General features: G+C 45.2%; 1 protein-coding gene and 1 non-coding gene across 2 annotated transcripts; both read left to right on the forward strand.

Annotated features, from left to right (window-relative positions):
- The first annotated feature begins 4,895 nt into the window (after positions 1-4,895).
- Positions 4,896-24,681, forward strand: EEF2 (eukaryotic translation elongation factor 2). The gene is made up of 16 exons (XM_061570644.1): positions 4,896-5,053; positions 8,073-8,287; positions 9,144-9,325; positions 10,561-10,772; positions 12,365-12,543; positions 13,095-13,200; positions 14,503-14,616; positions 15,828-15,966; positions 16,990-17,185; positions 19,506-19,644; positions 20,331-20,450; positions 20,648-20,755; positions 21,194-21,547; positions 22,849-23,031; positions 23,938-24,070; positions 24,247-24,681. Exons 1-16 carry the CDS (start codon positions 5,051-5,053, stop codon positions 24,438-24,440), a joined length of 2,577 nt encoding a protein of 858 aa, XP_061426628.1. The 5' UTR covers positions 4,896-5,050; the 3' UTR covers positions 24,441-24,681.
- LOC133354315 (small nucleolar RNA SNORD37) lies at positions 14,344-14,409 on the forward strand. The gene has a single exon (XR_009756574.1). It is a non-coding gene; the product is annotated as a small nucleolar RNA SNORD37 (small nucleolar RNA).
- Positions 24,682-25,252: the final 571 nt, after the last annotated feature.

Here is a 25,252-nt window from a genome sequence, read left to right on the forward strand (position 1 = left end):
TCGCGGCGAGGGGCCACTCGGCCACTGCGGTTGAAACGCACCCCCCACACCCACGCACGTATCGACGAGGCAGGCAGGGGAGGGACGGGACGGCATGATTAGCATGACCGCAGGGGCTCTTGCGCGTAGTCGCTGATGGTTAGGATAATTACGCTTGAGCGCGTAGGCACAATTATTAGGTAAATTAGGGAAGTTAAAGAGTAAAGGCTGGAATTACGAATAAGCGGAGGTATGCGGAGGTCCGTGCATAAATTCCCACGGCAAGCCTTTGTGATGGACGCCGCCGCATAATTTGCACGACAAAAGAGGCGACTCGGGCGCATAATGCACAATTGATAGGGCAAGTGGTAGAGGCACGCGAAGGCTCCGCGCATAACTTCCCATGGCAGGCCTTTGTGATGGACGCCACCGCATAATTCGCATAACCAAGGCACCATGCATGAGAAAGGGATTGATTAGCATATGCGCCGCGCATGAACGGGGGAGGGAGCGAAGAGTGCTCGATCAGGCGGAGGCCTGAGTCCGGGAGATAGGATAAAAGGGATCGTAGCAAGGTAGAGGGGATCTCACTCCAAGAAGCCAGCGATCAAGGCGGCTCCCAGCTCTGCCCTCCGGACGTCCGTGCGACGTGCCCAGACGAGCAGCGAGGAGAATCCACGGGACACCGGATACTTCGAACCGTGAGTAAGAAGGTGAATTAGTATCATAAGCCGATAAATAGGGAATAGGTCCAGGGGTAGTAAAATAGGCCAGCCTCGTCGATTCATACTGATTTAACATCAATTCCCAGGTAGCCGAAAATAAATCATTAATAGCTGATCGTGGCCTCGTGTGATCTCGTTGAGAAGTGTGAATGCGTGTGGTGCTGCGTACACAGTGGTTCGCCACGTGGGAGCGCTGCGCAGAGCGGCGCAAGAGAGGGTGTCGCGTGTGGAGCTGTGTGTGGGTGTGGGCGTACGTTCGCTACGTGTAGGATACAGGTGCGCGATTAGGAAAGGGAGGTATCGTGGTAGTGTGAAGGGGACGTAATACTACTCGGTAACTAACCATGCCTACTACGTGGACCCGCGGTGGAGGGGAATCCTCGAGCGACGGCTCCCGCCCCATGGGTGAGGAACCCAGCAGCGGTTCGCCTAGCAGCGGGGGGGCGAGTAATGATGTTAGTTAGCATTCTCGAGGGAGGGATCTCGGGAGCCAGCGACCCCCACACAATACAAATTTCACACTTAACTTCTAATTTAGCAATCCTTGGAAGAACGTAAAGTGTGAAATTTGAAAGAGAGACAAGACACAGACACGGAGACACAAAGACACACGGGCAGGGAGCAGACAACACAGAGACACAGAGAGAGAGAGAGAAAACAAACTTAAAACCTCCCCTTAGAGGTTGTTCAAACTTGCATAACTGCAGGAAATAAGAGCGACAAAACGAGGGGAGACAGAGAGAGAAACACACTAAATCAAACCAACTTAGTGAAATTTGGAAATGTAATGCAATGCAACACAGAGAGTCGGTCAACACAATTGACACATGGCCTGGTTGATTACGTTCTTCCAAAAATTGCTAAATTAGAAGTTAAGTGTGAAATTTGAGAGAGAGACAAAACACAGATACGGAGACACAAAGACAGACACACAGGCAGGGAGAGACAACACAGAGACAGAGAGAGAGAGAAAACAAACTTAAAACCTCCCCGTATAGGTGATTCAAACTTGATTTGGCGCTTTCGTGACTGCAGAATTACTCTTTGGTTATTTCGGTAAAGTCACGTAGAAAGATAAAATAAAAAAAATCAATTAAATTGTTTTAAATAAAAACACAAGCAATCATCATCAGGTACAAATTAAAGAGAAACAAACCTAGTAAACTTAGAAATGTAATGCAATACAACACAGAGAGTCGGCTAACATAAGTCAACACCCTATCTGGTTGATTACGTTATTCCAAAGATTGCTAAATTTGAGAGAGAGGCAAAACACAGACACGGAGACACATAGACAAATAAGCAGAGAGAGACACACACATAGGCACACAGAGAAACAACACCTCTGTGTCGAGGCCTTAAATATAGAGAGAGGGGGGGGGGGGTAGAGAAATTAGCATGTCAGGAACACATTCCTGCGGAGGGAGCTGGTAGGAACTTTGGGTTGCTCGGTCAATGGCCAGGGTCAACGGCGGCGTGGTGTATTCCGCAAATATGGCCGACTGTGAGGGCAGGCACAAGCCGGCGTGAGTAGGTTAAACGTTGAGTTTTATAAGGACACCACGGGGTGACCAGCCCCTCCTCACTCAGCCCCACCCCTCCCACCCTCCACCCAGCCCCACCCTCCCCACCCAGCCCCTCCCCACCCTCCCCACCCAGCCCCTCCCCACCCTCCCCTCTCCACCCATCCCCACCCCTCCCATTTTTGGATGCACGACGGACGGACGGACACAATAATCCCCTGTGGGCTGGTGGAACCAGGTGGTTCCTACCAGTATAATAGAGCAACAACACGAGGACACACAGAGAGAGAGAGAGAGAAAACACACTTAATCAAACAAACTTAGTAAAATTTGGAAATGTAATGCAATGCAACACAGAGAGTCGGTCAACACACAACGCATAACCTGGTTGATTACGTTCTTCCAAAGATTGCTAAATTAGAAGTTAAGTGTGAAATTTTGAGAGAGACGAGGCACAGACACATCTGTGCGTTAATTGTGTGTTGACCGACTCCCTGTGTTGCATTGCATTACATTTCCAAATTCTACTAAGTTTGTTTGATTAAGTGTGTTGTTTCTCTCTCTCTCTGTGTCCTCGTGTTGTAGCTCTATTATTTCCTGCAGTCACGAAAGCTCCAAATCTCTCATTGACATGCTAATTTCTCTACCCCCCCCTCTCTCTGCCCCCTCTCTATTTAAGGCCACGACACAGAGGTGTTGTTTCTCTGTGTGCCTATGTGTGTCTATATTTCTAAGTTTACTAGGTTTGTTTTCTCTTTCACTTGTACCTGATGATGATTGCTTGTGTTGCAATCGAAACGTCGTATGCTATTATTTAATTTATTTTTTCTTTCTACGTGACTTTACCGAGAGAACCAAAGAGTAATAATAATAGGGCTGGGATTTGCCATAAATATGAATTGGACAATCCCCTCCTATAACAAAACAGTTCCCTTAGCTCGAGACTCCTTGCTAGATTTTTTATGGAATGGGAAGCATTGTTATTTTAATGAGAACTGAAGCTGCAGTGTAATAACCTACACTACGGTGCTGTTGTTAGATCGCAGGATCGCGAGATGTGTGTACACATATGTTTAACTTTTTTCCGCACCGCACGTACCCAACCGTTTTTTAACGTCTTAAAGCACACGTAGATTTATATAATAAAACATCGATTAATTGACGTTTTTATTTGTTTCGACCTTATCTGCTAATTGCTGTAGTCGTCTACAGTGCACTGCTTGAGTGTAGTCCCTCGTGCCTTTGTTGTCAGGATGTAGAGGGGGTGTTATCCAAACGTTGCACGTTTACTGCGTATCCACATGGTTAACCACCAATATCCCCTCCTTAAAAAAACAACGGCCCTTATTACTCAAACGCCTGCACCTTCATTACATTCTCCTCTCATTTCTACTCCCCCCCCCCCCCCTTTTAATTATGCATAATCATCATGCTCATCATTCACTCTCAATTACACGCTCATCATTCACTCTTATTTACACCCCCATCAGCAAAATGATAACGAAACCTGAATGACGTCAACATCAATCACATCAAACATCTGTAACATTGACATCAATTACACCACATCAATATTCCCAACACTGCTTACATCACAGTAGCATTAACTGCGATGATGTCATCATCATTACATTCCCATAATTTCGTTACCCCCTTCTCACCACCGTTGAACTTCTTGCACGCAGAGCCACTTGCTGCCATTTACTTTCAATCTCTCGTCACATTGCAGGGTACTTATCCAAAATCTGTGATTAATAAGTGCGTGTCCTGAAAATAAAATAAAAGCATTTAACAGGCGACGTTTCAGGAAATGGCTCTTCTTCATGGCATAATCTATGGTTGGTAATAATGTAGTGTAGGGTTCACAACACCTTAATAGAATAACTACCAAGCAATGGCAATATATATGTAGCTAAATGAAACATATACTTTTATATATTTGACGTATTTCTTTTTAGTGATTTACTTTAATTTCCTATACTTTGCACTCCGATGTTTTTTTGTATTGATTGTTTTTGTAACTTTCTGACCCGTCCCTGCTGAACATCTTTGAAAACAAGCTTCATAGCTCATCGGAATTTTCCAGGATAATGTTATGATTGTAATAATCGATATAGGACCGGCCAAGATGACGTTGACCTTCGCCAATATCATAGCGATGACGTACCCTAAGATTTGTGTAATGTGTGACGTCACAGCGTTGTGACAGATTCAGAATATTTATATCGGAGGAATCCTATGAGCTATGAAGCTCTGTTTAACATTTGGCCAGTCGGGGTGGGTCAGAAAATTACGTCAACAACAACAAAACAATAAAATGGTACAAGAGTCAGATCAAAAGAAGTAAACGGAAAATGATAGCCGATGACGTCACACGCGCACAAATTAATATTCACGATGCCACGTTACGTAACGAATAAAACAAATACTGTAAACTCAAGTGTTCCGAGCGCGCCAGTCTAGAAACTCCACTCGCATATATTTCAATGGGAACGTGTCCATTCGCACAGCAGAGTTACGGATAAATTCTCTGCCACTTCCAGAACAATTGCGTCGTGACGTCACGAAGGCTAACTGCGAGGCACGTACGCCGTCATGACGTCACGGCACAAAGGCGTTCATTGTACGTCGTGACGTGATGACGTCATCTTACAAAAGCAAATCATGGGTGGGCGTATCGAGAGCGCATGCGTCACGAGGCGGTGACGTCACCGATGTATGACGTCAGCTCCCGTGCCGCCATCGCTCTCTTTTCAAGTCCCTCCTGGCTGCGGGAGGCGCCGCTCTTGCATCGCGCGGCACCGTCCGTGAAAATCCGCAACCATGGTGAGCCATCGGGCCTCGCCCGACCCGCGTTTACCACGGCACACATCCCGGCTATCTACTACTTCGATTATTTTTGGGATTGTGCGGATATTTTAGAGATTTTTTTTCGCGATTTGTTACGACGGGCGCCACGGCCCGTGTTGGCAGGCCCCGCTCACCCCTTGCCTGCTATGCGCGCAATGTGTGGCGCACAGGTGGCGGCGTCACACTCATGCTACTGGAACCGCTGCTATAGTTTTAAACGAATGCGGGTTAAGTGACCGGTGATGGTGTCGGTGATTATAGTAATGCGTTATTTGGCCGTGGTTATTAACGTAGCAGCTGTGCGGACGTGGCATGAATGGCGCCCGGCGTTCGGGCCATAACCTCGTGAGACTTTAATTTCAATTAAGCGTTATAATGACACTGTCGGGAGATAATATAAGTGATCTTCATTTCTGCGCGAATGTTTGGGTATTTTTACGTCTAAACACGTGTAATACGTGAGCGACTCGTTTTCCTTGCGTCTTTGTGGCTTGGTGTGTTTTTTACGTAATTACGGCGATTCGTTTAGTCCGAGTTGCCGGTAATAAGATGGCGGCTTGTGTTCGAGCAGAGTTGTACGCAGTTGCACAATTGACTCCTGCCTATCTGGGCGTGCGCATATTTGGACTGCGTTGTTACACAACGGGTGAAAGCGTCCCATTGAAAGCAACGGCTTGTCCTAACATACACTAGCAGTACTTTGATTCCTCCACACACATGAAAATCATGTTTTAGTCCAGACCTTATCACCAGCCATATGTTTTAAGCGGTAGACTAGCGTTAGACTTTGTAGGTCTCGTCAGCAGTCAGGCTTGTTTATATTCGCATTGCTTAAAGTGGGTTAATTACATGGACGCGTGGATTTGATCACTGAAAGATTTACATATTTAAAGAACAATAAATTGAACACTCGAGCAGAGAAAACAATGAGCCGGCGTTTGTGATGACGTCCCCGCATCCGGCCGCGCATGCGCGCACAGCGTGTCTGCGGGAGGTACCCTTCCCCCAACCCCCCCCCCTCACGTAGCCGCAGTGCGCATGCGCGCGATGTTCTCTTGCTCACCCTCGGCCCCCCTCCCCGCCGGATCTGACGTTATTCCAAAATAAAAGCCCCTTAGGCCACTGGTTCTTTGCGTCTATAAAATAAAAAGCCCTCGTACTTGTCAAGCCACCACTACGCCTCCCTTTGACGTTTTCTTTATTAACAGCACAGCGTATTTAAGAGGTGTTGAGACATTGAGATGTGTATTCGCGTAATTTCAGCAGGTGAGAGGCTTGATTTTAGAATCGAACCCATTGAGATTTGAAGTGACGTTATTTAACCCGTCGTAACCAATTTAGTGAAATATGGTCAACCAACATGTACCGTAGTCTTTGTCAATGAATACATGAATCCTAGAATACATTGCACGGCCAAGCTTAACCAGTCAAAACGTCAATTTCTAATGGACAATATTAAACCAGTGAGCCTATTGAAGAATTATATTTGTGGTTGAAGTCCCTTTAAACAAGAGCAACCCATTGAGAAGTCATCCGATTCAGTGCACTCCCTTTATCCGGTGACTACTGAGGTTTATGTAAACGTGCATCCTATATTTAACTAACTGAGCACAGTTAACATGCATCTTAAGATTGACGTCAATATAACCAAGCGTGAGTCCCACTGACCTATTGAGCCCAATGACGGTACACTGACTGCGTCATTGACGTGCTTGAGAAATGTCAGGTGACTGGCAGGTAATACATTAGCATATACTTCTAAACTTGCAGAGGAGTCTATAAGCTAATTTATCCACCCAATAAAACCCTCTGAATTCCTTAAGTGCCCCACAGATTTATATCCAATCATAGAACATATTTTCATCCCAACACGTCTATCTTCGGTTGCACTTACCCATTGGCGGTCCTTTCATTCCTGTTTCTTGAGCTATAGCTGCTTATCTAAACAGACTCCGTCCACCACCTGAGTCGTGTAGGGTTAGTCATTCGAATTTAAGTTTTGGTTAAGGTTCAGGGTTGGTGTTTTAGAACCCGGTTTATCATACCTAAGGCTGCATTTGTTACCTCACTTGGCAATGCTGTCGTTGATGGCGACGTTGGGCTGCGTGCGTTAAAAGCAACTGAGGTAATGTGCGTACGGAGTGGAGGTGACGACATTCTTAATGCTGCTGGCCGTGGTGCTTGCGAAACCACTAATTTACCTTGTAGTTGGGCAGATAAATGTAGTCAGGACGCAGCAGGCGTTGCCAACTTCAGAGTTGAGTGCCTCTTCAAATGTTTGTTAAAGGCCATCCTTATATTTTGATTCAGAGAATGTCATTTATTACACGGAATCTTGACTTACAGCTTTCGTGACTGCAGGAATTCATATTCTTGGGTCTTTCGGTAAAGTCACGTAGATGGGTTCAAAGAAAATAGCCAAAAAAGAACAAAAAAATACGACGTTTCGATTGCAACACAAGCAGTCGTCTTCAGGAAAAGGGGGGTTAGCTTCCAAGGCAAACTGTTTACAATGGTTTAAAATGGGCGTAGCCCAATGTCAGCAGCCAATGATAATGTAAGTGGTGGGCAGCCAACCCGACGGTGGTTTGGTTTCCACCAATCAAAGGACTGCTAGGTGGTGAATACTAGCATGTTCATGGCAGATCGCAGAGCCGCAACCAAGGGGTCGGCGCGCGAAGTGATTTCAAGCACAAGTTTGAAATGGGCGTGAAGCACAACTAACATCGGAAGGCTTAATTCTGTAAATGTATTGGATGACTTGTGCAAGGACAAACACTTGAGCAGAGTGGTGTGCAAGAGAAGTCTGAAGTGATACCAGAAGTAGTTTGGTGGTGTCATCTCTGAGGACCTTGCCCTACTGACTGAAACCATTTCTGAAAGGTTTTTGTCAACACATGGCATGTGCAACACAGTTAATGTGATTGCTGATCCTTTTCTCCCATTTCTGCTTTGTTTTAACCTCTTGTCCCATGCTTCCCATGGCTTCCTGCAGGTGAACTTCACAGTAGACCAGATCCGTGCGATCATGGACAAAAAGTCCAACATCCGCAACATGTCGGTGATTGCGCACGTGGATCACGGCAAGTCGACGCTGACCGACTCGCTCGTGTGCAAGGCCGGCATCATTGCCGGGTCGCGTGCTGGAGAGACACGCTTCACGGACACCCGCAAGGACGAGCAGGAACGCTGCATCACCATCAAATCTACGTGAGTGCCACACTTGCTGACCATTCACCACATTGCACGTCACAGCATTTTTCACATGTCGCCAGGTGGACCATTCGTTCAAAGCCATTTCGTCAATCCTGGGCTAGATTAAGGCCTCTCCCCCCACCCCCCCAGCTGGCTGTCATTGAGGTTATTTTATTGTACTTCATGCATATTGTGGACTCATCCATCAAGGGGGAGGTTGGTCCAGTACCGGCTTGTATATCATTTGCTAGTTTGTTAGCCTAGGCCTAGAATCGAACTTGGGTCTCCAGGTTCATAACACTGCAATAACCACTGCTGATGCTTAAGCCCTGGATAACTTAAACCATAGAAATAAAGTCAAATGTCTACTCATACAATTTATTTTGTATTCTATTGGCTTATTAAAATTTTGGAGAAATGTCTTAAGAGCACAAGTCTTAAAGGGGTGTTTCAGGGTTAGGGAGTCATTGGCTGAATATTGCGTTAATGACTGTTTGCGTCGAGGTATTTATTACCAAATGTGTAGTGTGGTATACTTCCGGTGTTTACCATTGCTGTATATTTGTTATTGGAACGTTTGATTCTTATTTTGTTTTACAAACATTGCCAGAAACCTTAAGCCATAGTTATGGGTTTGTCTCTTTACTGCTGCTTGTATCTTTTACCACCTTTGATAACATTTTCAAGTGTACACATCCATTAATTTAAATAAGTAGAGCAAATTTTCTTTGTATACAAATAATAATTTTGATTGTAAGGAATGGCAACCTCTGAAAACTAGCCGAATTGGATTCTTATAAATTTGCATTGGGGATGCACCAAAGCTGTCGCCCGATAGACGCTGACCCTTAACACCGTGCGCATCCAACAGGGCCATCTCCCTGTACTACGAGCTGCAGGAGAACGATCTGGCCTTCATCAAGCAGTGCAAGGACGGTAACGGCTTCCTCATCAATCTCATCGACTCTCCCGGCCACGTGGACTTCTCGTCCGAGGTCACGGCTGCCCTGCGTGTCACCGACGGTGCGCTGGTCGTCGTCGACTGTGTCTCCGGTGAGTCCTGTCGGGTTTCTCGCCGCCGCCGTGCTTTTGAATTGTGGGCGAGCATTTAACTTTTTAAAATAGCCCGCATACGCATATAACCCGCAGACGCATATACCCCGCAAAAATAGCGTTTTGTGTGAAAAAAATTCGGACAGCCCGCACCTCCATATACCCCGCATGCATTCATATATTTAACGTCGTTACCGCAGCTTAATTCCATCATTAATACGAAGTATACATTTGTAATACATTCCACTATCAATTGTTAACATTAAAATCATAACGTGCACAAAGAAAACAAACTAACCGGAAACGAGTGAACTTTAAACCGTAAATAAGTAACAAAAGTAAATATCCAATAAATAAGTAACACAAATGGTAGATAAGTTAGTACAGTTTTAGCACTGGTAGATTGCGCACTGAGCAGATTATAGCAGAACTACGGTAACTCCGTCGCCTCGCCCCCACCTCTCCCCCCCCCCAGCTGCCCCAACCCCCACCTCTCCCCACAGCTGCCCCACCCCCCAACCCCCACCTCTCCCTCCCCCCAGCAGCCCCAACCCCCACCTCTCTCCCCCCAGCTCTCCCGTCGCCGGTAAACAGTGCGCGCAATTCAAACATTGACGTTTAATTGTACAAACAATTCATTTAAAACGTGATAACATGTGCAATTTTAGTGTGAGTGGTTTATTCGGCAGTGGTTTAGTCAAAGGTAAGTGTTGCATAGTGGATAGTCCTACCATTAAATTTTTTTACGAGTCACACGTGTAAAAAAATTTTTGGATAGCCGCACCTCCATATACCTCGCAGGGTCTTGTTTTGTTTGTAAAAAGTGGTATACCCCGCGGGTTATATGTAGGAAAATATGGTACCTAAAGAGGTTGCATTGACGTTGACCTTAAGTCCCTCATTTACCCCAAGCATGTGCTTTGGTAATTGAGATTTTTTTTGAAGTACTGTTTGAACATCCTTTACGTGAACCACTTTTACTCTTAATTAGGGCCTTATTCTGAGACAGTATTGCTCTGGTTTGGCATCGTAACACAGTTAATCTCAGGCTCAAACCGCTTGGTTTCTTGTGAAGATGCCCGAGCAACGCTGCTCAAGTTAAGCATGGTTTTAAGCCCGGCTCGCTTGAGCCCAGAGCCTAGCTGTGGTTAAGAATACAGGCTTTGATGTCCCTTCGGAGACTTTGAATGACCGGCACGAGCGGTGTAACGTTGATACGTGTGCTCTCTGCGCAGGTGTGTGCGTGCAGACTGAGACGGTGCTACGCCAGGCTATCGGCGAGCGCATCAAGCCCGTGCTCATGATGAACAAAATGGACCGCGCGCTCCTCGAGCTGCAGCTTGAGCCCGAGCCACTCTTCCAGACCTTCCAGCGCATCGTTGAGAATGTCAACGTCATCATCTCCACCTATGGCGAGGATGAGAACGGACCCATGGGAAACATCATGGTATGTGCATCTGTCATCTGCGCATGTGCAATGTAGTACAGGCATACCCCATTTAGCGCGGGAGATGCATACCTGGAGAACGGCAGCGCTAGGTGAATCGGTGCTATACGGCAGCGGTCCACAACCTTTTTGGCACCAGGGACCGGTTTCCTGGAAGACAATATTTTCACGGACCGTGGGGGGGGGGGGTTCATCATTGGGTCTTTCACCCTTTTCAAAGAAGCTCTCCAGCGACGTTTGTTTTTTACTCAGGCCACGGACCGATACCGGTCTGCGGCCCGGATGTTGGGGACCCCTGCTATAACGGGGTCCTAGCATAGGCCCAATGGAGATGTTCCCAACAGTAATTTATCACCTACGACCAACAAATTAGTGGTTCATTGGGTTATTGGAACAATAATACAGTTAAACATGAGTTATAAATACTGTTAATGGTACAGCATTTTTTATAAGATAAACATTGTACTTACTAGTGCATGATGAGACCCCGATATGGCAAACTTGGCACAGCTGGGAGACAAGATGAGTTATAGCTTGCACCTGCTGGTGCAGTCCAATCTGTGACTTGACTCCCCCCCCCCCCCCCCCCCCCCCGATTCTAGAGGAAAGTGCTCATTGGTGAAGAGCAAACTCCTTGCCATCTTGAGTGATAGCGCTTGCTCATTGGCTGAGGGTGGAGAGCATACAATGGTGCTAATACTGCACCGTATTTGGATGAGAGTACACCGTGCTAACTCGAGTACAGCTTTTCATCCTTTTATTAATGTTTTAGATATACAAAATATATATTTTTCAAGTAAAATATTGCCCAAGAACAAACAGCTCTATGACGAGTCGGCCGCTATATGGGATAGCGCTAAACGGGGTATGCCTGTATTTTAAACTGGAGATGAACGGTGCAGATTTTTGCATATCAACTTCCGTTGCACAGAAAAATGAATGCACATATAATGCATATCCTTTGTGTGGTGTTGAATCTACTTGTTTTTCCAGCCTGCACTAATTTTTTATTGTGATGGGTTTTCTCATGATTTTCAGATTTTAATTATTGTTGCCTATAGGCAAGTGCTAATGGGGTGCCGATAGTATAAAGGTAAACACTCTCTATACATGTATGGAGCTCCGGGAGGCATATTTCAGTAGTGAACAATTCATTACTGTCCTCAAGAGTCCCAAGGATGAAACTGTACAGTTGTATCTGTCCCACTGCTGCTTGTCAGTTGGTCATATTTTTTCTCGATGGTCTAAGACCATGCTCACATTACAGTTCTTAACTGGTGGTTTCCTATATAAGCTTTTTGCGCACGGTACAATACAGGTTGTGGGAAGGGCTTGGTCTGAATCCACCCACCTGCCTGTTTTGTTTGGACTGTTGAGGCCAAAAGGGCTTTTGTGAACCTGACAGGATCAAAGGATCATAAAACAGACATTTTAGAGCAAAGATTCAAGCTGTACGGCAATATTCAGCCCTTGTTTCCGCAGCATTGCAGTACGTGTTGTGAGCAGGAGATTGCCACCGTTTACCTTGACATACTCGGCGGCTTAATACGGCCATCACGGGTAACTAACGCTAATGTCCGCCATTTTTGCAGGTGGACCCAGTGGCAGGCACAGTGGGTTTTGGTTCCGGCCTTCACGGCTGGGCCTTCACCCTAAAGCAGTTCGCTGAGATGTACGTTTCCAAGTTTGCCGCCAAGGGTGACAAGAACATCAGCGCGACTGAGCGCTGCAAGAAGGTGGAGGATATGATGAAGAAGCTGTGGGGCGAAAGGTGAGCGCCAAACACTGTTTTTCACACTCTCGGTGATGTTAGCTGCCTGCATGAGTTAAGTTTTGCCTTTTAGTGCCCGATCACATGGCGTGTGCTTGGAGGCTATAAAGTTGAGGAAACCTTAACTTGAAAAACTGACCCATTGTAGATATATACCTAGGCTGTTTGACTCGCCAGTTCTAGGTGAGTTTGAGCCTAAGTAATGAGAAATACTTAAGTGACTTTCAGCCAAGTGACTGTCGTGACAATGTTCTGACATCACTGCAGCAATTGCATTTTTAAAACGGTTTATTGTGAAGTTTTCAAATTGTGTCGGACTGCTGAGGAAAGACAGCCCGAGATGAGACCTTGTGTTGTGCCTTAAAAGGATGTTAGACTTCGGGTGCGAAGAGGTTATTTTTATTCAAGATAATTGTTTGCATAACCACTGTACATGGGCAATCTGAGTTGGTGGAATTGGTTGTTGGGGGGGACCATAAATAACCGGCTTGGGGTGATTTTCGAGAGTCGGTCGTACAGCACTGCTTGCATAACTTGTGGGTCTGCAACAGGTATTTCGATCCCGCAACCATGAAGTTCAGCAAGTCTGCCACCAACGCTGCTGGAGAGAAGCTTCCGCGAACCTTTTGCCAACTTGTGCTGGACCCCATCTTCAAGGTGCTTCTCGCCCCAAGCTGGGTTCCCCTTGCGCACATCTTGCTTGACGTTACATACCCCAAACGGTCATTCAGCACCATCTTAAGGAGAAACGTGAAGAAGCATGCTTAATCATGAGTGGCTTGGAAATCACCTTCACACGGGCTATCGAAACCCATTGATTCTGTTAAATTCTCTCCCCATGATCTGTTATGTATAAAAAAGGCATTTCCATACTAGATTCGAAGCTTTCGTGACTGCAGGAATTATTCTTTGGTTCTTTCGGTAAAGTTACATAGAAATAAATAAAATAATAATAGAATACGACGTTTCGATTGCAACACAAGCAACCATCAGGTATAAATGAATGAGAAAACAAACGGTAAACTTGGAAATATTATGCAATACAACAGTCTGCCAACAAAACAGTCAACATCCCACATGGTTGATTACGTTTTTCCAAAGATTGCAAAATTTGAGAGACAACATGGACACGGAGACACACAAGCAGAGAGACTCGCACAGACAGAGGGGGAGTTGTGTGGAATTCCTGCCCATAGCGGCTGAAGGAGAGAATGGACCCATAAAAAGCACGGTGGAAAGCAAAACGTCGTATTTTATTCTTTAATTTATTTTTACGTGACTTTACCGAAAGAACCAAAGAGTAAGGCATCCCAATTGTTCATCAAATCAATTTGATTCCTTTGCTTACGGGGCATGCATCGAAACCATAGTTTTAAAAATACATTTACAATTTATTTTTGTAATTGCTTTGTGTGGCTTCTACAGCCACTATATGAATTGCATTCACTGGTGTGTAAAAGTATATTCTTGAATGTTACATTTGGGCTTCTGGAGCGATGCATCCAAACAAAAAATCTATTCTTGAAACAAGACCATGACCCGAAATCGTAATGGTTCATCAAATTGTGGAGGCATTTGTTCGCAAACAATTTAGCTTCCTTTGCTGATGCTAATATTTTCACACAATGGACACATTTGATTGGCAGACCACTCGGGCAATATTTTGGTAGATATAAATGTTTAACTCTCCATTGTTAAATTGGTTTTAAACTGCAGTAATTGAGGGACTAATGTGCCCATTTGCATGGCAGTATTTAGCTGCAGACCAGTAATGTTTCGTGCTGGCAGGTGCGCAGTCTTGATGATGACGAAATAAAATTCTTCACTTTGACCTGATCTTCATTGATGAGGACCTTTGTTCTGATTGACTGCGCTCCTGCTATGATGGGTGGGAGCTACATCGCCATTGGACAAGACTGGTTTTATGCAACTCGCTTGTTTTCTCTCCGCTTTGCACAGGTGTTCGACGCCATCATGAACTTCAAGAAGGAAGAGACGGCCAAGCTGGTTGAGAAACTGGACATAAAGCTGGACACAGAGGACAAGGAAAAGGAGGGAAAGCCCCTGCTCAAGGTGAGGCTTGAGCTTGCTGTCTCATGCCACCGTTATTCAGGTTGTTGGTTTATTGTCCACTTTACATAATTTTTTGGAATGGGCTTATCAATCCCAAAATTCATGGTACAGTGGTACCTCAGTATACGTCGTTAATTAATACCGAAAATGACGTATACCAAACAAATTGTTCCCATAAGAAATAAAGGGAAAGGAAATAATCCGTTCCAGAGTATAAGAAATGATATTTTATATGGCATATTATACATTAATGGGGTTGTATAAAATAATGTAGGCACTACTTAATACTAATATGCATACATAAATTAAAATAAATACATAAATAAATTAAAATAAATAGAAATAAAAATAATATTTTACATCACTACCTTGCGAAGAGGAGTTGATAGCCTATGAGGATGGTGGTGAGGAGGAGATGTTATTTTTTGGAAGGAGAGTCCCCTTCCATTAAAACTTCAGGAAGCTGAAATTCTGGGGGGTTTTTCTCCTGTCTTTGTTTCTTGACTTGGACCTGGTTGAGGCTCACCAGGTTTGAGTTTTACTAAACCTGTCCATTGAAGTTTGTTTTTTCCTTCTAAGAATGTTCCTGAATTGAGACATTGTCTGGTCATTCCACACAATATCGTTACGCTTGTTAGAGCCGTAACAGTATTGTGTATGTGGGTACTGTACGCGGTGACTCATCCCGACCCATACAAGTTCTAGCAAGTGCGTCGTATCCCAAGCAAGAAGTCGTATCCTAAGACATTTTTTTCTCGTCAAAACACGACGTATACCAAATTCGACGTATTCCAAAGCGTCGTATACCAAGGTATGACTGTATTAGTAAAAAGTTATGATATTGCTACGGCGAACGTTAAAGCCCACAGCACATTCAAATGTGAGTGGCAGGTGTCAATAACTCCGTGGTCTGCTTCATCAGACACATTGTTTGGTTGTTGTGAAACATTTGGATGTTTGCACAAACCGATAATTATTATTTTTGGTGTGTGGTTATGAACGGTCATAAGTTATTTATTAGCTCTTGTGCATTGAGGTAGTCCTCAAATAATGTGTCTAGCCCTGAGCCAGTGGTGAAAATTCCACATTCCTTTGGCCGTAGCAAGTTTATCCATAGGACAAACACATTTTGCTTCCCCACAATGTAGCACTCGTCAAAAAGCACACCAACAACGCTAATTGTGCATTTTCCGCATGTGTACGTTTGTCAGGCTGTGATGCGCCGCTGGCTGCCTGCTGGGGACGCCCTGCTGCAGATGATCACCATCCACCTGCCGTCGCCCGTCACGGCTCAGCGCTACCGCTGCGAGCTGCTCTACGAGGGACCTGGTGATGACGAGGCTGCCATGGGTACGCTTGAACGCATGCTGCGCTCTTTGACTTAACCTCCGTTGTGTTCAAGTGATTGCATTAAAAGCTCCTGATGAAAATTTAGTAGCCGGATGCATGAAATGTCTTGAGTGAAACGGAAGTTTTTACCAATAGTTTAACCATCTGTAGACTACACCTGTGCGAAAGTAAGTTGCTGTTGGCAATCCAAGTTTCAGAGATGCGTTGTTAACAAAGGACTTGCAGGTCTACAATGTATAATCGATGGATAATGAACTCCATATTATCAACACGTGGGGGGGGATGGGGTTTGGGATTTGGAGAGGTGATGTTGTGCTGCACCATGCCAGTCAAGCTGGAGAGGTGATGAGAGAAGTAGGCTGGCACTTGGATTGTGTTGATTTTATAATCACGATTTTAGCGTATTCATCACATATTCTTGTGCTATTTAAAATTCGTGGGGTTGGATTTTAAATGTTTCCGGCCGTAGGTGCGCTACTTAGCCGATCAAGAAGTAGTGAGCCATTGGAGCGGTATAGAAGCCCACGCGACTCCCTCTCAGCCTGCCTCTGGCTGCCACTGTTTACACGCGAGTGCTTTCCTTGACAATTTTTTTAAATTACCTACTGTATAATATTAAATTAGATTTGCACTTTTAAATATGTTTATGTTAATCATAATTACAGGTAAGCTAAATACAATGACTATATACATATTAATATCCGTACAGTTTATGTTTTAATATAATTATTGTTTATGCCCCCTAACCCTAGTTTCCTCAAGCTTTTAAGTATTCATATTTTCGCGGATTTAATATTTAGATCCAACAAGAACGTATATCCCCCGCGAATGAATGGTTTGCGGTGACGTGTCTAAGCAATGATGAAGAACAGCAAATGAGACGGATGGCTGTGTTATAAATGGGGTAGATTTATTTTGATAGGTTTTACATCTGGCGTGGGAAACAATATGGTCTGATAATTAACAAAAATGTGGCTAGGCATCCTGATGTAAATTTGGGTACCGTGTCTTGACTGGTCCCAGGCATAAAGAACTGTGACCCCAAGGCACCACTGATGATGTACATCTCCAAAATGGTACCCACCACCGACAAGGGCCGCTTCTACGCCTTCGGCCGCGTCTTCTCGGGCGTCGTGTCTACCGGACAAAAGGTCCGCATCATGGGGCCCAACTATACCCCCGGCAAGAAGGAGGACCTGTTCATCAAGCCCATCCAGAGGTGGGTGGTGCGCTCATCACATGACACTTTCATTGAGCTCCTATCGTTCATGTAAGTGAGCTTTGAAGTTCCTCTAGCTTTTGAGCTGCTTCAGCTGGCAACATTTGAACTCTTCGGTTGGTGTTTATTGGTGCTGTCTGCGACAACACTTAATAATTAATCCTCAAGTAAACCTATATAATTAAGTTTCAGACGTCTCGGATGTTATCGTGATCGGAGAGCTCTTAAACAAGTTTGGATGCCCAGACAGTTTGTGTTGCGAGGACTTCATTTCAGCCAGGTCTGTCTCTTTGAGTCTAACCCAAAAAATATTTTCAGACCTGACGCACCACATCGATTTTATATTTCTCATCTCACGAGCTGTACAGTGAGGGAAAAAAGTATTTGATCCCCTGCTGATTTTGTACGTTTGCCCACTGACAAAGAAATGATCAGTCTATAATTTTAATGGTAGGTTTATTTGAACAGGTGCATTTTAATTAGGGTAATAAGTATTTGACCCCTCTGCAAAACATGACTTAGTACTTGGTGGCAAAACCTTTGTTGGCAATCAGAGGTCAGACGTTTCTTGTACTTGGCCACCAGGTTTGCACACATCTCAGGAGGGATTTTGTCCTGCTCTTTGCAGATCTTCTCCAAGTCATTAAGGTTTCGAACCTTCTGCTCCCTCCACAGATTTTCTATGGGATTAAGGTCTGGAGACTGGCTAGGCCACTCCAGGACCTTAATGTGTTTTTTCTTGAGCCACTCCTTTGTTGCCTTGGCTGTGTGTTTTGGGTCATTGTCATGCTGGAATACCCATCCACGACCCATTTTCAATGCCCTGGCTGAGGGAAGGAGGTTCTCACCCAAGATTTGATGGTACATGGCCCCGTCCATTGTCCCTTTGATGCGGTGAAGTTGTCCTGTCCCCTTAGCAGAAAAACACCCCCAAAGCGTAATGTTTCCACCTCTATGTTTGACGGTGGGGATGGTGTTCTTGGGGTAATAGGCAGCATTCCTCCTCCTTCAAACACGGCGAGTTGAGTTGATGCCAACGAGCTCCATTTTGGTCTCATCTGACCACAACACTTTCACCCAGTTGTCCTCTGAATCATTCAAATGTTAATTGGCAAACTTCAGACGGGCATGTATGTGCTTTCTTGAGCAGGGGGACCTTGCGGGCGCAGGTTTTCAGTCCTTCACGGCGTAGTGTGTTACCAACTGTTTTCTTGATGACTATGGTCCCAGCTCCCTTGAGATCATTGACAAGATCCTCCCGTGTAGTTCTGGGCTGATTCCTCACCGTTCTCATGATCATTGCAACTCCACGAGGTGAGATCTTGCATGGAGCCTCAGCCCGATGGAGATGGACAGTTCTTTTGTGTTTCCTCCATTTGCGAATAATCGCACCAACTGTTGTCACCTTCTCACCAAGCTGCTTGGCGATGGTCTTGTAGCCCATTCCAGCATATTGTGTTAGGTCTACAATATTGTCCCTGACATCCTTGGAGAGCTCTTTGGTCTTTGCCCATGGTGGAGTGTTTGGAATCTGATTGATTGATTGATTCTGTGAACAGGTGTCTTTTATACAGGTAACAAGCTGAGATTAGGAGCACTCCCTTTAAGAGTGTGCTCATAATCTCAGTTCGTTACCTGTATAAAAGACACCTGGGAGCCAGAAATCTTTCTGATTGAGAGGGGGTCAAATACTTATTTCCCTTCATTAAAATGCAAATCAATTTATAACATTTTTGACATGCGTTTTTCTGGATTTTTTTGTTATTCTGTCTTTCACTGTTCAAATAAACCTACCATAAAAATTATAGACTGATCATTTCTTTCTCAGTGGGCAAACGTACAAAATCAGCAGGGGATAAAATAATTTTTCCCTCACTTGCTATTTGTCACATGCCTCTTACTCCAGTTGACCAGTGGCTTGGGAAAAATTCGATGATAAATTAAGTGCTCTTGCACCCTGTGTTAAACTGTCTCAAAGAAACAGTTTATGATGGTTGTTGGTTCACAGTAATTAGTGATTATTTTTTGAACAATAGTGGTTATTACATCACATGATTGCACCATATTTTCAAGTTTAGATAAAGTCTATTGAATAACTTCAAAAGTAGTTGTGATATTTTGGGTGATTCCTCCACAGTGTAGTACAATGATCTCTATGGGTTCCACACTGACCAATATTGTCTCCCAGCACTGCTATTTGCACAATTAGGTGCAATAAAGTAAGTGCCAATGAGCTAAAAAAAACGATGTTCACTTTTGTTCATGTTGTGTAATGGAGGTCCCTGCTTGTTAACCATAACGTGGATCCCACCTTGCGCAGGACCATCCTGATGATGGGCCGCTACGTTGAGCCCATCGAGGAGGTGCCCTGCGGCAACATCGTCGGCCTCGTTGGTGTGGACCAGTTCCTTATTAAGACTGGCACAATCAGCACTTACGAGCACGCCCACAATCTGAGGGTGAGACCCCCCCACCACCCTTCTGCCTTTGCTTCATTGTCCCCAAGCCACTCTGGCGAAGACCGGGTATAGTGGCCTCTATCACCAATTGCGAAGTCTGGACAAGGTTCATCACGCACTTAACGAGGCAAGATGGGGGCATCCATGGATAGCCCAAGCTGTAAATGCAGATGTGAATGCTATGATGGATATCGTGAAGGAGGATTTCCCCTATAGTTTAAAACAATACGTTTTTTGTGCTCAAATAGGTGTTTGGATTCATACTCTTATGCTTTTTCGGTAAAGTCACGTAGGTCAAAAATAAAATTAATACAAGTTATAGTAGAAATAAAATAATAAATCACGACGTTTCGGAGGCAACACAAGTCTCCGTCATCAGGTGTTTGTTTGCTCGTATACTCTTTACAGTATTGCGCTATTGGTGAAAATTCTACATTGAATAGGGCAAGTTGGTCAAAGGAAAACCAGTGTACCATGTTAGGATGTCATCGCAACCAGGATTGTTGATGCCACCACACCTCTCCATTGTTTTTTTTAGAATTACAATTACCACAGCATTGTTTGCTGAAATTACAATTACGTTATGATTGCAATTCCATATTTATCCACTGGTGTTGGTAAGAGTAGGTAAACTTTGGCAAGCTTCACGTAAACCCAACTGTGTGCCCCTTTGTTTGTGCCTACAGGTGATGAAGTTCAGCGTGAGCCCTGTGGTCCGCGTGGCCGTAGAGGCCAAGAACCCCGCAGACCTGCCCAAGCTGGTGGAAGGCCTGAAGCGTCTGGCCAAGTCTGACCCCATGGTGCAGGTGTGTGTCACCTCGTGGTGGTGGGGTTCTTGTATGAATCCTGATGCTTGTCTTTCCCTCGGTTGTCCCCTCTGTTGTCATGAACACTCTATGAAGGTGGTTTGGGTGGCTCTTAGGACCGAGCGCGGAGCCGACACTGTCCATGTGCCAGCCCATTAACAATCCTTTACAACGTTTGTTTCATTGTGCCTTTCCAGTGTATCATTGAGGAGTCTGGTGAGCACATCATTGCTGGTGCTGGAGAGCTGCACTTAGAGATCTGCCTGAAGGATTTGGAGGAAGACCACGCCTGTATCCCCATTAAGGTGAGGGGTGCAGGATTGCAACTGCCAGAAACCAGCTCATTCATGCATCTGTTACAGCCTCCTTGCTGCATCTAAATGCACGACCCTTTTGTCAGTCTGCTGCCGGATGAGGTTCACATGCCCAGTCTTGGTGGTTATTTGACCATATTTCACCACGCTGGTCAGTACGAGTTTGTGAATATGGGGAGCCATAGACAAAAGCATTGAAATAAGACGGTTTCCCCACACTGCCTTCTAACAGTAGAACCACAGCGGCTGTTTGAGCATGGTGGTCACTCACCCAAGCACTAGCCATCTCTATCCTGCTCGTCTGTCAATGTGACGAGACCAAGAGTGTTCTGGGCGTTTAGGTCATAAGTCCTTAGGCGTCTTGGTTCAATCAAAAGCAATAAACCCTCTTTCACAATAAACCGATTTACGCGTTGCTTTCTCACACAGAAATCAGACCCAGTGGTCTCTTATCGCGAGACGGTGGAGAACGAGTCGGACCAGGTCTGCCTGTCCAAGTCGCCCAACAAGCACAACCGCCTGTACATGAAGGCACGCCCCATGTCCGACGGCCTGGCCGAGGACATCGACAAGGGTGATGTGGCGGCGCGGCAAGATCTGAAGTTGCGCGCCCGCTACCTGGTCGATAAGTACGAGTGGGACGTGACGGAGGCGCGTAAGATCTGGTGCTTCGGCCCCGATGGCACAGGCCCCAACATGCTCGTGGACGTCACAAAGGGAGTGCAATACCTCAATGAGATCAAGGACAGTGTGGTCGCTGGCTTCCAGTGGGCCATGAAGGAGGTGGGTGGGCGTGACGGTGGCGATGTTAACTACCTAGCCTGGTATACAGGAGGTTGTGGGTTTGATCCCGACACCTATATGGAGTTTTCATGTTTTCCGTTTTTTCCCTCCACATTTCGGAATGTGAATTTAGAGTATTTGGCTGCTATACATTTCCACATTATTACACTTCGTTGAGCTATCATTTATGGCCTGGTCGCTTATGAAAAAGCTGTCGAGCTTGCTGGGTCTTGCGTAATAAAATAAAAATGGCTTGGTTTCAGTGGATGGGACCCTGCGCTCCAGTCGTTCCCACACCTTGGGTGAAATGTTGGCCGTGCAATTGACTACTTGCATACGCAACGTCAATGTTATGCTGCCCCTCAGCCGTTTGTATCGGGTGTGGTGACGGCTGTCTCGTCATTCACACATACGTGTTTAATGGGCACAATTTAGGGCAAGATTCCATTGATTAATCTCTCACCCTCAATTGTCTGGAATCTTTATTAGTTGTTAGTTGTGTAACAAAAAAAATCCATTGCGTGCAGAATTTCAATTACACAAAGAATTTTTTCTTATTGATAAATCAATATTCTGAAAGTGGAATATTTGAAGCGAAAGCTTAAGAGCAGCAGTTGCTGTGGTTTTGCCCCATGTATGCACATTATGCGTTTAGAATCTCAGTTGATCAATGAAATACTAAAGAGCAGTTGAGGCCATTCAATTTATATTTTTAAGAAAATCGAATTAGTCACACCTTGATTTTCGCACTCCTATTTTATGGATTTGTGCTATAACCTACTAAACTTATTGATGTCCAATCCCATTTTATGTACTGTACCTCCCCATAGCGTATTTGAGATGTACAGACTTAACCATTAAGCCCCATTTTTGTATGTTCCATGTTGAACATTCAGGCACCAGTTAGTGCCCAAGCATTCGCGTCTGACTGGCTATAGTTTCGTGCATGTGTACTCTTAATATTTTTTCCCCTGCATACTGTATGATGACTTTCTCTGTGCAAGTGTAAACTATGATAAACTAAGAATACATAGTGTAATAGACAAGGTAATATATCAATAATATACATTTACGTTTCACACTGGTGGTTGTGCAGTTTCGATGTGCAATGGGTTGCTGATCATCCCCTGTTTAGGTACTGAACTATGTAATGATCCACCAAAAATGCTTAGATATTTAAGTATTTTTTATTTTAAAAAATCACGTAACCAAAGGTCATGTCCATGTTGGCATTTTAAGTTTTATCTTTGAGAAAGTTAACGATTCTCCCTCCACCTGGTGCTCCCCTCCCCCGGCGGTAGGGTGTGCTGTGCGACGAGAACATGCGTGGAGTGCGCTTCGACATCCATGACGTGACGCTGCATGCAGACGCCATCCACCGCGGCGGCGGGCAGATTATCCCGACGGCGCGACGCGTCATGTATGCGAGCATGCTGACGGCTGCGCCCCGCCTCATGGAGCCCATCTACCTGGTCGAGATTCAGGTGCGCGGAACGCTGCCCGGTTGCGAATGATTGCACAAAAAAAGCATCGACTAGCTGCACTTGAGAAATTAGTTTCATCACAAATTAGGTTTGTGCTGCCTTGTATTCCTTGACTGCTGAGCCAACTGCCTCGCTTCCATGGAGGAGTTTTAATTTAAACTGGCAAAAAGGAGTTGTCAATTTTAGTGGATGGGGCAGGGTGGTAGGGAGAGGCTATAGAATTAACATGAAAACCTTCTCGATGCACTCATCTCTGAAGTGGGGGGAGATGCATCGTCGGGTCAGACTTGGCCATACACTTAAGGCCTTCCTTCCACCAGCTTGGGACATTAAAATAACTTGTCACAGGGCTGCAATGCCCACTAGTTTTTTTTGCTAGATAACCTCGTGGGTGTAGGAGGCCTTTCAGCTACGTCAAATCTACTGCTACTGTTGAGATTTAAGGATCGAGAGCTCAGTTTGGGAGTTTTACAGGGTGGTTGCTGCTATGCGCTCTCATAATTTCCTCCATGGTAGAGCCCTGTAATGACTTGACTTGGTGCATCATCTCTCTGTGGTTGATAAGATACTTTGTCTTGTCAGCAATTGAGCCTGGTCCTTCCCATAGGAATGTGGAATTTACACCACTGACTCAGGCCCACAGATTTTTATACCATCACTCGTTTGAGAAAAAATAATTATATTATATGAACCGGAAAGCCTTACAAAATCTGCAAGGAACAATGACAGTGGTGGCACCTTGAAGCAGGGCAGACAACTTTGATTAAACCCAAAGCTCTTGATTTCTAACATAAAAAAATTACTTTGTATAATTATTGCTTTTTCTTCAATACATCCTCTAGGTGTTCTTATGAAATAGCTGAATCAAGGGTAGTGCCTAACCGAGTACGGTGTTGTGGCTTGCAGTGCCCGGAGGCCGTGGTGGGCGGCATCTACGGCGTGCTCAACAGGAAACGTGGCCACGTCTTTGAGGAGTCGCAGGTGGCTGGCACGCCCATGTTCGTCGTCAAGGCTTACCTTCCCGTCAACGAGTCCTTCGGTAAGCACAAGCTGTGGCAAGCCTGGGGTTCTCTAAGCCCGATCTTGTGCAAGTGACATTCGGCATTGTGGTTGGTAAGGGGATGGGCAAGAATTGCAGTACATTGCTGTCTTGGAGTGTGAATGACCGTTGAGCCCCGTGTTCTCCCTGTCTGCAATCCGTGCGCACACTTTTAGGATTCACGGCCGACCTGCGCTCCAACACGGGCGGCCAGGCCTTCCCGCAGTGCGTGTTTGACCACTGGCAGATCCTGCCCGGCGACCCCTCCGACCCCACCTCCCGTCCTGCCCAGGTGGTGGTGGAGACGCGCAAACGCAAGGGGCTCAAAGAGGGCATTCCGGCGCTGGACAACTACCTGGACAAGCTGTAGAGCGGTGCCGCTGCCATCACCAACGACCACTTTTCCACGAGCGCCACCCACGCCTCCATTTGCCAAAGCACTGTTTAACACCTGTATTTGATAATACCTAATTAAGTGGACTGCCTGAGGACTTGTGACCATCTGGAGGGGGCTAACAAATGTCGCACTACCATGAAGATCATAAATCCTCTCTCAAATTAAGCAACCGGAATGTAACCTTGAAAATGCTTAAAATAAAGTTGTAGTGCAAGTGTGTGTCCTGGGTTGAATTGATGTTATCGCTGTGAAGGCCAATTGTGGGGTCAAAGGAGTTTTCCAGTTTCTTTGGAAATGTGAAACTGGTATTATTCAACTTGGTCATTCGTATAGTTGGAGAAGGTACATTTTTTTGGCTCAATTGTGTAACATTTGAAGATTACAAGGTTTCCATAAAAATCTTCAAATCACAGTAATACTATATGTTTAGAATTTGAGCTGATTGAAAGTCTTTCATACATTTGTTTGGGCTTGGTAGGATAAAGCTTTGCATAATTTGTATTGATACAGTCATGTGTCCTAGTTGGTAGCCATGTCCAATTGTGTTTTGAAGGACAATCCTTTCCGGGCAGTGCCATCTGGACAATAGTTTAATCTGGTGAATGTGGCAAGGCTACTGCTCTGCCAAAAGCAATTGGAAAGTTATGCCATAGCACTGCGAAAAATATTCACTAACCCCTGCATGACATGGAAGGATAAAGGTACAGTTGGAAATGGAAAGTGGAATGTGTATACAGGTCTTGACAGGTTAAACACATTCCTGCGGAGGGAGGGTCAACGGTGGT

The sequence above is a fragment of the Lethenteron reissneri genome, chromosome 46 (genome assembly GCF_015708825.2).
Source record: "Lethenteron reissneri isolate LAM-NWPU_2019-01 chromosome 46, ASM1570882v1, whole genome shotgun sequence".
NCBI classification, from domain to species: Eukaryota; Metazoa; Chordata; class Hyperoartia; order Petromyzontiformes; family Petromyzontidae; genus Lethenteron; species Lethenteron reissneri.